The following is a 16,622-nucleotide window of genomic DNA, read 5'->3' as shown; positions in this document are numbered from 1 at the left end:
CTACTAGGGACCCTTCTCTTTTGTCTCCCCTTTAATAGAAAACTCCTTGCTAATTTCTCACCATAGTTGCAGATTCAGGCTGTACCTTGGTTTTTTGTGGTTGCTGTGACTCGACCCAGCTTCTGCTTGATAAAATAGAAAAGAACATTGGACCAGGAGTTGTAAGACCCAGGCTGTCCTTAGTCTGCTGCTACCGTGTCCTGCAAATAAGAAGCCACCCAACCTTACAGCCTCACCATTCCCTGCTCCAGTGTAGGGCTTGACCCTAAGATCGCTCACGTACCCTCTGGCTCAAAGAGTCTACCAACTGTCAAGTCCTACTACTATTATAACATACCATCTTGCTGTATGTACACTAACAAAGTGAAGATCATTGAAGAAAATTATGTTAATCACAAGACTGAAGTATAATTAGCATGGCAGTTGCTTCCAATAAATGTCAGTAACTGGAAATAGTTTATTCTCTAAATAATCTCCTTACCTAAACCTTGCTAAGCCTGAGCCATTTGTTGAAAAACCTGTATTTTATAGATAACACACACAAAAAGACTTTGATCCTAATGCTGTTCTTATCACAAATTTCAAAGTGGTGAACTCAGTTCTGAATGAAAGAGATTTTTGACTTCACCATTGGTATATGTATCCTGGATTTTATAAATATATTTTCTTTTCCTATCCTCTCTCTGACCTTGAACCCATTAACCAGTTTTTGTTTTTGTTTTTTTCTATCGATCAAGGATGCAAGAGGACTCTGGTCTTTGGAACAGCACTAAACAGAGAGGTTCCCCCCCACCCAAAAAAAATCTTTCTTGTGATCTTGTATTTTTCCAAGCCTGGGAAGTGAACGAGGCTCAAGCCCACCCCCATGCCAGCTGAATCAGGGCTCCTGGACCTTGAACTGTTACCTAAGCCACCCTCCCTGCTGCACCAGCTGCACTGCTCATTCATAGTGACCCAGTTTCTTTTCTTATGTAAGCACCCTGCATCACAGAGCGAAGAGGGAGAATGCCAGCGGCAGGCAGCATGTGTGGCCACGGGGATGTTCTTGGAGATTCTGTGCATGCTCGGGGATGCCAGGATTCTGCCGAGTGTTCCAGGAATTCTGGACACAAGCCTTTCCCTTCCTGTGACTAGATAGACACTAATTTTAAAAAAATGTGTAATGTTCGTAAAGCCTTGACTTCTTAGCATGCCATACAAAGAAAACCAAAGTGAACTGAAAAAATGAAACCAAAAAAAGGCAGATCCTCTTGTTTCTCTCCCATCTTCCTGAACTGTTCACCACCTACCACCTTTAAGTGACCAGGATTGTTTGGGGGGAATTAGGCATGTTTACTCTGCATGATGACTCTGTAAGCCACCAAAGTACAGGCATAATCGTCCTGAACACGCACAGAGCACTCACTGAGTGTTGGGCCCTACGTGTAGTAATTCATCTCACCCCCAAAGCCCCACGAAGCAGGTCGCGTTAGAATCTGCATTTCACAGATGAGGGAACCGAGGCACAGAGAGGTTAAGGGTGGTGCCCAAGGTGACGCTGAGCTAGTTATGTGTCCGAGCCAGGACAGAAGAGCTTCAGGACTGAATCCCAGGCAGAGTAGCTGGAGGGATCAGAGAGAAGTCACTCTTTCCAGCTCCTTGGAATCTGTGGAGGTACTAAAGGGGGGCCTCCAGTCCCCTAGGTATCTGGGAAGGAGCAGGGTCTGGGGTACACACGGGCCCAGGCAGAGGAGCACAGCTAATGTGAAACAGGTCACACTGAGAGATGCCAGGAAATGCTCATAAGCCTTTCAGAAATAAACGGGCAGCCTTCATTGTAACCAACCTCAGGTTATGGACAAGCAGAAGGGAAGGAGAGGGTCCTGGTGAAGAGAAGGAAGGGGGAAGGAAGGGCAAAAGGGGACAGAGGACAGAAGAAAAGGATGAGGGGCTGAGAAAGATGCTGAAGAGTCAGAGAGAGGACAGAAAGTTAGCTGGGAAGAGGTGGGAGAGGTTAGAAGGAGGAGGAAAGGCTATAGCTGAGGAGAAATGCCTGTGGTCTGGTCCCATTCAAGTCCTTTGTTGGGTCCCCTTAGCAGGAAAGGTGGGCCAGGCCTGGGCCAGGTGGTCTGTATACAAAGGCAGCTGCTGCCACCTGCTCTGGGAAGGGGAGGGGTTCCTGCAGCCTCCGGAGAGGGGGTCCTTCTACCCCTTCTCACTTCCATTGTTCTCAGGTAAAGTTTTTCTCTGCGCGGTGACCCCCCCCCACGCCTGGTTCAGAGGGCAGGCTGGGGAGAGATTGCGACCAAGAGGGGTGGGTGAGCAGAGGAGGGGGCTGTGGACAGGCACAGTCTATGGGGGGCTTTGTGAGCTTTCTCTTTGCCACAATCTGTTCTCTAGATGCTGCAGCTTCTCAGGTCCAGACCTTCCTAGGCCTCCTCCCCACTCCCTTCCCCATCTCTCCTCAAGCTCTTCTTTTGAAATCCCTGACAAATTTTAAGTGCCATATTTCGCTTTGGTCCTCCTCACGCTCTTTCTGAAGCCAGCCGTGGAAATTCAGGGGACTGCATCTTGGGTTGAGGCTACCTCACATCTTTACAAAGTCACTCAGCCATGCTTTGTTACGGTGTCCCCAGGCCTGCATTAGGGAATGTGCCAGTCTGCTCGGTGTGACGCCCCTGCGCCTCAGGGAGGTGGCCGTCCTGCGGGAGAGGAGAGAGTTCAGGCAGATGCCAGGGTATTGGTAGCACCTAGTGGCCTCAGTTGTCACCACAGATAAGGTGATGGCAGGTGTCCTCCCGTGGGAGAATCTCTAGCTCTGTAAACTAGCCGTCACATTTACACTATGGTGATGTGCTTTCAGTGTGGTTGCTTGATTTGGGGTTTTTGTCCATCCCTCCTTTGGAGGAAGAGCTAACGTGAGGCTCAGCGGTGATCACAAGAGGAGACACAGGCTGAGTGGGCTCTCAAGTCACACAGACGTGTGTGAGAATCCGCTGACCACCTCTTACTGGCCGAGTGGCCCCACACATTGAACTCAGACTCTCCAAGTCTCGCTCTCCCTCTTTGTGAAAGAGCTTCCATACGAGCTAACATGTATTGACTGCTCGTAGTGAGCCATGGGGCACATGTATGTGGATTGCCTCATTTCGTCCTCATAACAATCTGGGGCAGTAAGTCCCAGTATTATTCCCATTTTACAGAGGAGATGAGGCAGGCTTCAAGATGTTAGGACTTTTTTCTGAGGCCGCACAGATTCAGACCCAGGCTGTCTGACTCTAGGACCTCTGCCTTGACAATAGGGTGGGTGTGAGGGTTAAATGAATTGATATACATAGATTGGACAATATAGAACTTAGCCTGGGATAAGTCCTCAGTGTATGGTGGTGACGATGCTGCTGAGGGGGAGAGTGGGAAACAATTGGCTGAGAGCTGTGTCTGACGCAGGCATGAGTTGCAAAGGGGCACAGAGCAGAGCGCTAACTTCCCCAGGGAGAGTTAATCACATCCATCCCCCTCACTTTACAGTTGAGGATGCTGAGACCCAGGGAAGCTGAATGTGTTGTCCAAGGTCATAGAGCTAATTATGGGCCTGACTCTGATCAGAACGGATGCTCCCAACTGGGACAGTGGCGGTCCTGTCCCAGGTGGACCAGCAGGGTTCCATAGGCTGCTTCAGTGAAGCCAACAGGCGATCATGAGCTGGGTATGAGTCTGCCACACATTTTATTTCAAATCCCCATCCCCGCGTGAGTCAGTCTCAATCGCTTACAACGTCACTCAGTTGAATTCTGTTGCCCATGTCCATCCTTGTCTCTAGGTTGTTCTGCTACTCCAGGATACTTCTCTGCCTTCCACAGTGTCTCTTTTGATTTTTCCCCACCTCATCTGTTGCTATCAATCCTGGAAACATCACCGTCCCTGGAGTTACTCATGGCCCCTTTGTCTTGGGCTGAGACAGCACTCCCCTCCCTTCCCCCCTCCAGCCATTGCTGGTGTAGGTGTCCTTTAGGCCCCGCCATCTTGCAGAGCCAGGGACTGGACCACTGACTCACATAAGAACGCAGGCTTTGTAGTTTGGCATCCATGCCACTTACTAACCACTCGGGCAAGTGATTTAACTTCTCTAAGCTTCCTTTATCTCACTACACAATGGCAATAATTCAGGACCTATAACATAACTTCGCTATGCGGAGCAAATGCCAGCGGTTCACAGAGCATTTAGTGTGGTGCCTGGCCCAAAGTACATACACAATCAGGGCCTGCAGTGGTCATTTTCAGAATTCCTCCTCTAATGTCAATCTTTTTTTTAACCTCCTGTTTATCCTTCTCCCCTTTTCCTGTGTTCCAACATTCAGATCCTAAATCCTTGCTGTTCTCTGGGTTCAAGCTTCCTTTGCCAACCTGGAACTGATGGTCCTTTCTTTGAGCAATGGGCACGTCCCCAGAGTAGAAGTTCTTGCTCCCTTCCTCATGCATCGTAACCTTGTCCAGGAGCTGGAACCTAGGACTTCACAAGTCTTTGCCTGTTTCTTACTCTATTCCTGCTCATTTTTCCGAAGTACCTGTTCTGAACCCTTCCCAAACCTCTATAGCACACACTGGACTTACAGTATTCAATTGATTATTTTAAATTATTGCTCGATGTTTGTGACAGTAGACTAGCTTTTGCGAGTCTTTCTGGGAGGTGGTGACTTCATCTGATTTACTCATGCCATATCCTCAAAGCCTAGCACATGGAGGCAGACTGCCTTCATGGGGCCTTTCCCCCAAATTAATGAAGACCAAAGCTGTTCAGTCTTATACATCTCAAAGATGCCCCTTCCCTGACCAGTTCTTTCTATCTTTACCCACCCCACTTTTTCTCTACTTTTGACTTTAAGGAAGACAAGTTCTCCTATTTCTTCTCGGTCCCTCTCCTTGTCTAGGATTTGCCTTCACCAGATATATTCTTTTGATTCTTTAATCTTTCTCTTCCCTTGCTCTTTTCCTTCTGCCTGCAAATATATCTGAAAAGACCTTGCTTTGGAGTCATACGGACCTGGTAACGAAACTTGGCTCCTCTTGGCAGCTGTGGAACTGGGACACTTATTCGACTTCTGTAAGTAAGCCTTAATGTCTTCATTTGGAAAACCAGAGTGCTACTATTTATGGATCAGCATTGTTGTGAAAATAAATTGAGCTGGTGTTTGCAAAATCCCCAGCAAAAAGTATGGCATATAGTAAATAAATAAAATTTCCTGCCCCAAATCCTAAATAAATACATAAAAATAAAACACTGCCATCCCTGTGTCCCACCACCTTCTCCAGCTAAAATCAGACAGGAACTCCTTCATTTTCCTGCACCCAAGCTAGAAACTTCCCTGTATCCACATGCAGCCCTTTCTCTTCCTCTCCATCATAATTCTCTTCTCAGACCTATTTCTGTAACTTCTGAGGGGTAACATTTTATCAGTTAAACTCTTTCCTTTAATTTCAACTCCTTCTAGTCAACCAGTCTTTTCTGATTAGATGAACATTCAAACATACTCAAGACCATCTTACACAACAACAACAACAAAAAAACATAAGAAAACACACAACAACAAAACCAAAAACCTCCAAACCTTCTTTCCTGACCTCCTATTTCCTTCCAGCTATGCCGTCTGATCTCTCTCCTCCCCTTCTTGCAAGAAACATCTACACGAACTGTTTCTGCTTCCTCTCCTCTCATTCACCCCAATGTTCACCACAGTGCCCAGGGCCCCCATCACACACTAGAGCTGCAACTGCCCATGGTTGCTGAGTCTCATCACCAAATCCTCAACTCTTTCTAATTATTCAAACATTCTTAATTATCGGCCTTTTCTGGGGTGACTCTCCCTTCCTGCGATTCTCTTCTCTGTCCCCCCTTCCCTTCCTCCACTTCGCTTCCTGCTCCTCCACTGCACATCTCTGCTTAAAGCTTCTCCCTCCTGCAAGTCTTCCAGCAACTCCTTAGGTCTGGCTCAGGCATCCCTCCTGGGCACTTTCACAGCAACCTACGCTTCCCCTGCCATTCCACTTACCATGTGTACTGTAACTACCCAATTATGTTTTCTTGTCTCGGATGGCCCTTCCCCTGCAGGTTCTGAGAGCTGAGTTGTGCCTGTTTTTAGCACATCTCACAGAATGCCTGGTGCCCTAACGGGTGTATGGAAAAGCACATGGATGAACGGAGGTGGCATTGTTGCTATACTGGATTGGGAGTTAGTATACTTTGTATTTTTAATGCTGCACAGTATTACGGGCATGCACTCTGTCAAGCCTGTTCTCCAAGCATCAGCTTCTTCTCTGTACGATTGGGAGAAGTACAGCAACATTCCTGAGAGCACCTTGCAGGTGTTCTCTCTTTTTCAATCCACACAAAGGCTCCACAGAGCTGAGACTTTGATGAAGGGAGATAATGTCCATCTCTTGTCTCACATGGGGTTGGGGAGTTTCCCTAGCAGGGTTGTCTTCACCAATGCTATCAAGGGAGGCAGAAAGGCAATTTTCTCTATCTGTAACTGGATTCAATTTGCTCACAAACGCCTGTTTTTGCTTGATGGAAAACAGCACAAAATCTAACACAAACAACAAACTTCAGCTTTGCCATTCAAAGTATTTGGTCTCTTCCAGTTTAAAAACAAGAGGCCTTTCCAAGTTACTCTTCCAAGCCACTTTGAATTTACTCTTTTAGATAAATGCACAGTGTTTTAGGGTTCTTCCTCTGCCCTTTCCTTCCCATTTCCTGCCCACAGGAGAAGGCTTTTGGCCTGTGGTCCTCATGTCCTCCCTGCAGTCACTGATAGCATCCATGGCTCTTGTCATGTGTGGACCAGTCACTGCTCAGAGACCGCCTTGCTGGACCAGCTCCACCTTGGCTCTCCTGGGCCCTGAGTCTCCTTGGAGGCTTCCACAGCTTCAAATGGTATTCCATCCAACCTCTGCCTGTGGCCTCTGCTACAGAGGCCCCTTCTGCAAGCAATGGCAATCTCCTGGCAGGCAGGCTAGCTCTCAGATCCGAGTTCCTCAGAGCCTCTGGAAAATTCTGGATTATGTCTATAAGAACTTGGAGGAAACAAGGTGTGGCAAAAAAAGAGCATCCACAGGGGATTTTATGGGCAGATTTTATGACCTGTTTTCTGATTTATTTTGTACATTAGTAGTTATTAAAAAAATTGTTAAATTGAATGAATGATTCTCTGGCCATCTCTCTGCCTAATCATTGCCATGTTAGTGTTTCACGCTCTCTTCGATTCTCATTTTATCTTGGGTTTCTACTCCCTCCTTTCAGGGTTTTAAACCCAGTGTAGGAATGAAGGTGCGTGGGGCCCTGAGCCAAACTCTCATATGAGTCTAAACTCTGCTACTCTCCTCTTCCTTCCCTGGCACGGGAGCAATTTTATTTCCATCCCGCCTAATGGGAAACAACCTTACATCATGTTCTGCTTTCTCCATACTCCTTATGTTAGAGGACCATATGCCTTGTCTTAAGGTGGTCATATGTCCTGGGTTTTGTCGCGGCACCACGGTTTATGCCCATTGTTGCCGTGCAATTAATAGGCATGCCCCCCTTCACTCTCAAAAATGTACTGGCTTAGGGGGTAAATTTCGTGGCTACCCTACTTTTGTTAAACACTTTAAACTCAGGCCTCCAAACTTAGATTCCTTTTCGATTTAAAATTTAACTTTGGGAATTCCATCAAAACCCTTTTCTCTCAAGTTCCTGGCTCTTGCAACTAAAAGTCTTGGTTTTTTATGACTGTTGTTCCAGTGTAGGGCATTACAACATCTATTTTGAAAGACAAAGATACCCAATGACTTTTTAATTAGAAAAGAAAATGTTTCACAAAAGTCAAAACAAATATTTAACTATGGTGATAGCAGGGCACCACCAATCCGAGGGGTGGTCCGGGCGGCACGTTGTCCTAGTGCACACTGGTGGGCCTCAGAGGCTCAGGGGATCCCCTCCCTCAGAATTAAGAACTATTGACATATTGTCCTTTTAACAGGTTTTAGAAAAGAAAGAGAACATTCTAGCCAGAGTCATTTTTTCCCCCAAATTTTATTTATTCATTTGAGAGACAGAGAGAGACAGAGAGAGCCCAAGCAGGGGGAGAGGCAGAGGGAGAAGCAGACTCGCCGCTGAGCTGGGAGCCCTATGCAGGGCTCGATCTCAGGACCTGGAGATCATGACCTGAGCTGTAAGGCAGACGCTCAACCATCTGAGCCACCAGGTGCCCCACCAGGGTCATTTTTAACCAAGGCAGTCACTTCATTCTAAGCTGTGTCCGCCCATCCCTTGAGGACAGTTTGTAGAAGAGGCTATAGCTCTTATTTGAGTAGAGGAGAGCGTGTGGAGGGTTTAGATAATTTACAAAATATATCTTAATATAAAAACATTAACTGAATGTCTAGGCCATCAATGGATGTTGTTTTTCAAATCCGCGTGGTAACCCTGCTTATCTTATTCTGATTAGAAGCTCTGTTACATCGGAAACCGGGGATGTACTGTATGGTGACTAACATAATATAATAAAAAATCATTAATTAAAAAAAAAAGAAGCTCTGGCAATATGCATGACATGATTTTAAAAAATGAAAAGGTGTGTTCATCATTAAAGCATTTGGAGAAAAATTATAATTAATCTTAATTAAAACATATAATTTGATAAGCAAGATCTTTTAAAATGAAGTATCCATAGCCTGAACTATTAAAATACAGAACATCGAAAGTTTTTTAAGAGCGGCTGGGAACCCCATGAAGGTAATAGAATGGCTTTAATGACTGAATTTCAGTGTTTACTTTCAGACATTCTTCTGGTAGTAGTGAAGGATGTGCCTGAGGCATTCACACCCTCCTGTCGTTTGTCTTGTAACAGATTGTTTTTTCAGGGTGGACTCGGATTAGGGTAGGGAATGCATTACAAATATTACTTTGGCCTAATTAGAAACACAGATTCACCATTGGACTCAGGGGACAGCAGACTCTGCATTAGGGGACAGGCAGTGACCACCGAAGGGCTTCTCATAATCATTACTACTATGGCTTCTTCAACATTTCTCCCTCACATTGCTACAATCCTTGAGCAGGAAGCAGAGCTTGCCTCCAAGGGTACCTGTGTGTTTAAGAGATAGAGTCTTCAAGAGGATGAGGGGCTGGATAATCAGGGCTGGTCTCCCATTATTGCTGCCTTTCTCTCTTGCTTCTATAGTTCATGAGCTTAAGCCTCTTCCTCTCTCTCTTCCTTTCCCCCTCCTTCCACATCCACAGATGGGGTGGCTGCGTTCCGCGCCTTCTTGAAGACGGAGTTCAGTGAGGAGAACCTGGAATTCTGGCTGGCCTGTGAGGAGTTCAAGAAGACCAGGTCAACTGCAAAGCTGGTCTCCAAGGCCCATAGGATCTTTGAGGAATTTGTGGATGTGCAGGCTCCGAGGGAGGTGTGTTGGCGGTGCAAGAGTCTTGTAAGACCTCTATCCGTGGCTCCTGGCTCACATCACTCTCCTTGTGGGGGTTTGAGCCAGTCTTGATAGGTACTGTCTTCTGAACTGAGCCTTGACTCTCTGATGGCTCTTAATGAAAAAAAAAAAATCACTTTTAAGGTACAGAGCCCAGGACTTCTAAAAAAGTTCTCTGTTAGGAGTGTTTTAGCTGTTAGACATGCACCTGCAGGACCTGTGTTTCTGTAGGGCTTCTGCAAGGAGAGATGCCATTGAACCCATGTTAGTTTTCCTAGTGGAAGGCAGCATGGCTTAATGGGATGAGCACCCACTTCAGAATCTCGTTACTAGCTATGTGGTCTTGGCCAAGTCACCTAGTCTCTCTGAATCACATTTTCCCCAATGTAAAAGTGTATAATATCATGTATAATATCACCTACCTTTCAAGACTTCTCTGAGTATTAGGGATAAAGCACCTATTCAACATCTGTCACTGCTTCTTAATGAGTAATTACAGTCATTTATATTATGATAATTTATTATTATAATAAAATGAATTTCTGTGTATGGCTGTGCTGAGTTATAAAACAGAATTTTACTTGGGAAGGTTTTATAGAAGAAAAATATTTGCTATCTGTGAGTTTCAGTGCATTATATACCTAGAACTCTTCAGTTATCCTTTGACTCGTGATGTAGGAGGTCTTTGGCCAGTGGCCGGGATGCTGTAGGCTCCTTGTAATGCTGCTTGGAACAGAGATGTCCGTTATAACCATAGTCTCTCTTCCCAGGGCATTTGTTTCCTTAGTAGTTAAGAAAGCACAAGAGGGCAAGCTTACTTTACGGAATCCACATTAATACTTACCTTCAGTCTCAGCCTTTGTCTGACATGGTGAAGACCCCTGGCTTCGGAGTTAAGTGATTTGGGGTTTTTGCCTTGGCTCTGTTACTAACTTTCCATACTACTTTAGACCAGCTTTTTAGTAACTCCTTTCTTCAGTGTCCTTATCTGTAAATTGGAATGAGGAATATCTGGTTTTTAGAGCTCGCAGGATTCTTGCTGGGATCAGAAGGGATGACTTCCAGGAAAAGCATAAATAAGCTGACATATGTAAGATACTGTCCTTAATAATTATTACATAACTAGGAGCGGTTGCCAGGCACCTTGGCCCTTGAGGGCCTGTGACCATGCTCTCTGTTTGTGTCTCCAGGTAAACATAGACTTCCAGACCCGAGAAGCCACGCGGAAGAATATGCAAGAGCCATCCCTGACTTGCTTTGACCAAGCCCAGGGAAAAGTACACAGCCTCATGGAGAAAGACTCTTATCCCAGGTTTCTGAGGTCCAAAATGTACTTAGATTTGCTGTCCCAAAGCCAGAGGAGGCTCAGTTAGACCTCAGATGGGGACTCTTGGAGATCACTGGCTTTTCCCCTCCCTTTGCTGCCAAGACCATATTCTAATGTGACATGTCATGGGTGTTCAAAAGGCAATGGCATTTAGGTTGGGAGCCTGAGGATGAGAAATGGATGAAAGGCCACTCCAAAGTAAGATCCAGTCCCCAGAGCTTGGACTCTATTCCATTTACCTATGTTTGTGTTTCGGTTAGTGGTAGAACCTTGCTGCTGTAACCCTTCTTCTGGGTCAGCAACTTGCCCTCCATAATGCCTTGGGTCATCTCTGCTGAGAAGACAGATTTGCTATGCTGGGCTAATGTGTAAATAATGCAAATGCAATTTCCACCACTTCCACACCCTCCTCAGTTAAGATTTCTGACCCTAACTTGTACTACACCCCTGTGAGGAAAAGCTAGAAGGCTCTGGTTCATGTTTGTGATTTGCTGTCACAGTGTAATGGCCAGTCCTGGGTGCTGAGACCTCACAATGTAGGAGAGAGGTTTCTGGGGAATCCCAGGTTTCTAGCACTGTCATTGACAGGTGGCCTTGGGAGAGGGGCAAACTCCATGAAGTTGGCTATTTCTTCCATTTCCATTGGACCAGTATGAAAAGCTGTGATCACTGCCCATCTTAGCCTAGGAAATTCACAAGACTTTTTTTTACCCTCGCAATTCCAGGAAGGGTCTTAGGAGATGTCTTTCATGACTTCTGATGTGGAGTTGCTTTTAAGAAAGATACAGCTTGCAAATCTTCCTCGATTCTACCAAGAAGTATTCCAGAAGTCAAATGACCAGGGAACGTAGCACCAGTAGACTTATTGTGCAATGGGGCACCATATACCCTTTCTGTTGCTTACTGTATTCTCTGCCCTCACCTCCCTGTGGCATCACACATCATTCATCTCTTAGAATGACAGACAGCTTGACAAAGGGAGGTGAATTCCCATAGCATGGACAGCTCTCATGGTGCCTAATAATTTCCTTGTCTCTCCCTGTCCCCCCCTTCCATGCAGGTCATGTAATTATGATGGGGGAGAATGGGAACTTAGGCTGTAACTCTTCAGCTTGCTTCCTGGGAGCATGCTTTCTTAGAAAGGTCTCTCTCATGAGGGCCACCTTGGCTATTCAGCAACTTCCTTCTTGATCTCTGACCTTTTGGGATTGAACATGGAACAGGAGGTGAGGCTAAGATCACTGTGAACATCTGGCTGTGGAGAATCTTCCTAAAATGCTTTCATGCTACCCTGAGGCTGCTTTTGGAAATGTGTCAGGAAACTCTTCCTTGGAGGATGAGCTTAAAGCACTCTAGCTGCCTGAGAAAAAGTGGACTTTGGCACAAGTTTGCAGTGCCCAGGATATGAATCCTCAGCAGAGAGACCAGAAAGTGGAAGAGGAGTCTGGAAGAGGCTGGTCTCCAGGTGGACCAAATCATAGAGAATGTGGTGGAGGTACTATTGGGATAATTCACAGCCAATGGATTTGGATTCATTGCAGATCTCCAAAACTTTCAGCTTGACTAAATGAAAGAGCTATGATTAGACACAAGCTCTGGAGTTCAGGTGATTGAGAACTGGGCCGAAGCATTCTCCCCTTGTGGAGTGATGGGCCCCTTTAGATGCACGGGATTCCAGTGTTTGCATTCCTGTCCAGTAACTTTGTGAATCTCTTCCTTCTTTGGCTGCAGCTGGACAAGGCCAAGGAGGCTCTTGAGTCCCACTGGGTGTCCCATTGCCCTGCCACGACACATTATATCTGTAAGTGAGGGTTGGTGAGTCTGTCTGAACCATCATGGAGAGAGAGAACACATGCCTCCTAGCCCTCACACTGAAGCGTCCTATGAAATCTCATGTTCAAGAACTCTGAAGCCTCAAATGGGTGTTCCTAGTTTGATCAGGTAGTATTCCCATGGCCCCACTGGTAAAAAAAAAAAAGAACCCATTCTTATCTAAAGCTGCCAGAATTAATTTAATGATCAAATTCTTGAACAGGGTATTTTAAACATTGTTTACATACGAAATGTGCATCTGCTGCCAGCTCTACTGTGGAATATGAGGTGCATGTGAATTGGAACAGCACAGAGTTATGGAAAAATGAAATGTTTGAGAGGGGCCTTTTTACCACTTCCACTATCCCCAGAAGTCTGCACAAGAGTGTTGGGCAGTGGCCTCACCTGAGGCCTGGTCTTGCCAACCGTTGGTGGAATGAAGGCCGCAGATGGTGGTGTCATGGCGTCGGGTGACTTCCTCCCACGATGGGGAGGCGCGAAGGACCACGCTTGGGTATCCTGAATATTGCCGCTATGTGAGGTTATGTGGGCGTGTGTGTGTGTGTAGAGGAACGTGATAGCTATTTTTATGGTACTCCCGTGGAGTGTCTGCGTGTGTGCGTGTGTATGTGACCACTGTGAGCATGAGTCCAGTACACCACAGAGATGGTCTTCCCATGGGGTGGAGCTGTCCTCACACCCTTTCTGTCCTGCTTCCCACAAAAGGCACGGAGCTCTCTGCTCTGATGCCGATGTTCAGGCACTTAGGTTGTGCCAACCCAGATTTTGGTCTGTGACGAAACAGAGAAATGTTTACAACATCTAGAGCAATATCAAAGCATACCTCATCCCTGACCTTCCATGTCTCCCAGCGCTACCCTCTCCCCTAGTTCCTCTTCCACGGGCCCTCGTCCACCTCACTAGGCAGGCATCTGCCACTTCTTCCATGTAAGGTCTTCCTTTGGTCCTCATGCGGGGCTCGTGCTGTGGACTGCCTTCCGGGCTCAAGTCTTGCTCTGGGCCTGGGACCTTTGAAGACCCAGGGCAAGCCAGGGCAGTAGGCCAGGCAGAGCTGTGATTTTTAGGACTGTTCTCTACCCCGCAAGTGGCCTTTTGGCCCCACTTGAGTGTCAACCTCTTTCTAGGCTGGTGTGAGATTACCTGTTGCCTTTGGCAAACCAAACAGAACATAATCAATGACAACCATTCATAGCCCCAGGGCGCCGGTGGGGTGAGCATGGCTAGGGCTTAGGGGAAAGCCTGTTACAAGTGCGAATTCCCAGGTGGCACACCCAGAGATGCTGATCCAAAAGGCCTGGGGGGGGGGGGTTACCCAGAAAATTGCATTTTTAGTAAGTTCCCATGGAGTAGGCTTTGAAAGAAGATGGTCTTAGACAGTGGCTCCCAGCATTGGCTGCTCCTTGGAATCAGCTGGGGAGTTTTCAGACCTAAATGTCTAGGTCCCACCCCAGAACAGCTTGGGGCTGGGACCCAAGACAGCCGTGGTTTTTAAGGTACCCCCGGTGATTCCCGCACGGAGTTAGGTTAGGAAGCACTGGCCTGGGGAGTGAGGAGGAGCACGGCTGAGCTTACACAGCGGCGTGGCCTGGAGGGCTGGAGCCCACCCAGATGCAAGCAGGCACCGTAGCCAGGAACCCGCCAGCCCTGAGTCGGACTCTGGGTGACCGCTGCTCTGTGCTGTCTCAGCCTGATGTGCTCCTTTGAGATAAAAAAATGTCTCTGCCCCAGCTGCATGCGGCATGAGGCAGCGGGTAGGCCGGTGGCCAGAGCTCTGGAGGGTAGTTGAGTCAGAGAAGTTTGGCTCTGCATCCGAGTCTCATTCGTAGTGCTTCCTCCAAGCTCGCCTCCTGGGCTTCTCCGTTTGTGTGTGTTCATGGGTTCTCTGTTGGGCCATTTGCATTAGGTTGTGCCTCTGTGTCCATGGCCGTGCGACAGGGTAGTTGGAACTCAGGTAGGGGGCGAAGGGTGTATCCCATCCTGGGAACATCATGCTCCTTGGGGCTTTCTTTTCCAAGGCCGCAGTGAGGTTTCAGTTCCTGCTCTAAGCCCTCATGATTCCCTTTGGTCTCAGGCTGGATGGGCAGCTGGAAGATTCCTAGCTGATTTTCTTCTCTGGTGCTCCCCCCAGAACTTGCTGCTCTGGACAAACCAAAGCTGTGAAATGGCGTTCTGCCCGGGAGCGGGCCCAGCCTCTGGGTGCAGGGAGGGCCTGGGTGCTTTTCCTCGGCAGGGCCGGGGTGTCCCTGGGACCCTGGATCCTGGACTGTGAGGAAAAGACATGAACCCATTGTGTGGAGAGCTGGGGGACGGTAGGAGCGGGGAAGACTGAAGAGGCAGGAACAGGGTGGGAAAGACAAGCGGATGATGCAGCATCTGCTTCTCCACGACGCAGAACGGACAGGTGAAAAGCGGCACATTCAGAGGTAAGACAGCCCACATCGCCATGAGGGCCCTGAACTCTCCTGAGCCTGTCTGTGCCTACTTCCAAGCAAAGCAAGAATCCCATTTTCCATCTGACTCTGTCCTGCAGTCGGCCGAGTGTCAGCCCTCTTTAAATATGTGTCTCTCAGGATTAGAAGCAAGAGAGGCGGCAAAGTCACCCCTGCCTTCGAGAACCTGAGCCATGTGGCAGGAGATCGTGGAGGAAGAAGCCAAGAGCAGAAATGTCTTCCTGTCCCCGTGGCCTCCCAGAACCCTATAGGATGCTGTGGACCAAGATGGGAGACTGCAGGATGGGGCCACTGGCCTTCCCAGGTGTGGGGTCCAGGCCCTTTCAGTAAACTGTGCCCTTGTTGGTTGTTACTCCCTTTGGACCCTTCTGCTGCCTTCCCTCTGCCATGTGCGGGACGCGGTGGCTGGGCTGGGCGTGCGCGCCAGCCTCGGTAGCGTAGCCGAGTCACGCAGCGTGCGCTGATGGAGTCCTCTCCGAGTTGTTTCATTACTGTGCAAAGTGGAATAATGTCATTCACCTTTACCATAGACAAGGCTGTGAGAACATAATAAACAGAACCTGAACACGCTGCCCTTCGCTCTCTGCCCACATTTCTGGCCAGCGGACTCTTCACGAGGAGACGCTTCCTGTAACACATGGACCCCCCCGGGGGGGGCACGTGGCCTCGCCAGGCAGGGACTGGCACGGGGCTGGCCGTGGGGAAAAGCAGCCACGTGGGTGGAAGTGGGGTGGCGCAGGGGTGGAGAGCGACTTCGGGCGGCGAGGGTGGCTTTGGAACTGTCAAGTGCTATACAAACACGAGGCGGTGTTTTTATTAGCACCACCTACTGCCTGAAATGCAGGGAGCGAAAAGGCTGAGGGACGGTTTATATATTTGTTCAGCTGGAGCAATCTGAAAATGGAGTGGGCTGATCTTGCTTATGACCGCTCTTCGCTTCATACAATCAGCGTGTCCCTGAAAAGTGTGCTTCAGTCATCAAATCTGTGAGAGTCTCTGGTGATCGGGTCCCGTGGAGAGGACTGAGGGAGAATGAGGTGTAGTGTGTCTGCTTGTCAAAGCTCATTTGTCAGGTGTGGGGATAAGATCGAGATATATAAAATCTTAATAATCCAAATAATTAAGATGCACCAGAGAAGGTCTATCTTTAAAGGAAAGCTGATATTTCTTCAAAGGTGAATGCTTTGGGTTAAATGAAAAAGCCTTTTGTAATGCAAATGAAGGCTTCCAAATTCCAGTTTGGTGGACTGGACTATGAGTGGTAGCAGCCTGGGCTGGTACAGACGGGAGGCTGCTGTTGGGGAGGGCGTGTGACTGGTTCCTCTCTTTCCAGGCTCCCCTTCTTTGCCCCCCACCCCTGTTACCACTTGGGTTTTTGACCCCTTCAGGACTGAGAGAGCAGGGAAGGAGGAGAGGGAAGGGAGCAAGGGAGTCCTACCTGAAACACATGACTTCTGGGATAGGCCTCACTCTCTCTGGGTCTGGGAGACCTCTGCCAGGCCCTTCCTGGGTTCATTGGAGCCCTCCCCTCTTGCCTCCAGCTCCCCAAACAGGCTGAATGCTTTCCTACT

The 16,622-nt window shown here is 47.9% G+C and overlaps 1 protein-coding gene across 2 annotated transcripts in view; it reads left to right on the top strand.

The window, feature by feature from the left end:
• RGS8 (regulator of G protein signaling 8) overlaps positions 1–15,631 on the top strand; it is a 129,952-nt gene extending 114,321 nt beyond the window's left edge. For both annotated transcript variants that reach the window (XM_087858275.1, XM_045811288.2), the window contains 2 exons: positions 9,257–9,423; positions 10,632–15,631. In XM_087858275.1, coding sequence (XP_087714401.1) covers positions 9,257–9,423; positions 10,632–10,814 — 350 coding nt within the window. In that variant the 3' untranslated portion in view covers positions 10,815–15,631. The remainder of the gene's footprint in view (positions 1–9,256; positions 9,424–10,631) is intronic.
• The last annotated feature ends 991 nt before the right edge of the window (positions 15,632–16,622 follow it).

Source organism: Ursus americanus, chromosome 2 (genome assembly GCF_024610735.1).
Source record: "Ursus americanus isolate L20-20 chromosome 2, mUrsAme1.1.p, whole genome shotgun sequence".
NCBI lineage: Eukaryota > Metazoa > Chordata > Mammalia > Carnivora > Ursidae > Ursus > Ursus americanus.
The sequence above is the reverse complement of the archived record's forward strand: the minus strand, read 5'-3'. Positions and strand labels throughout refer to the sequence as shown.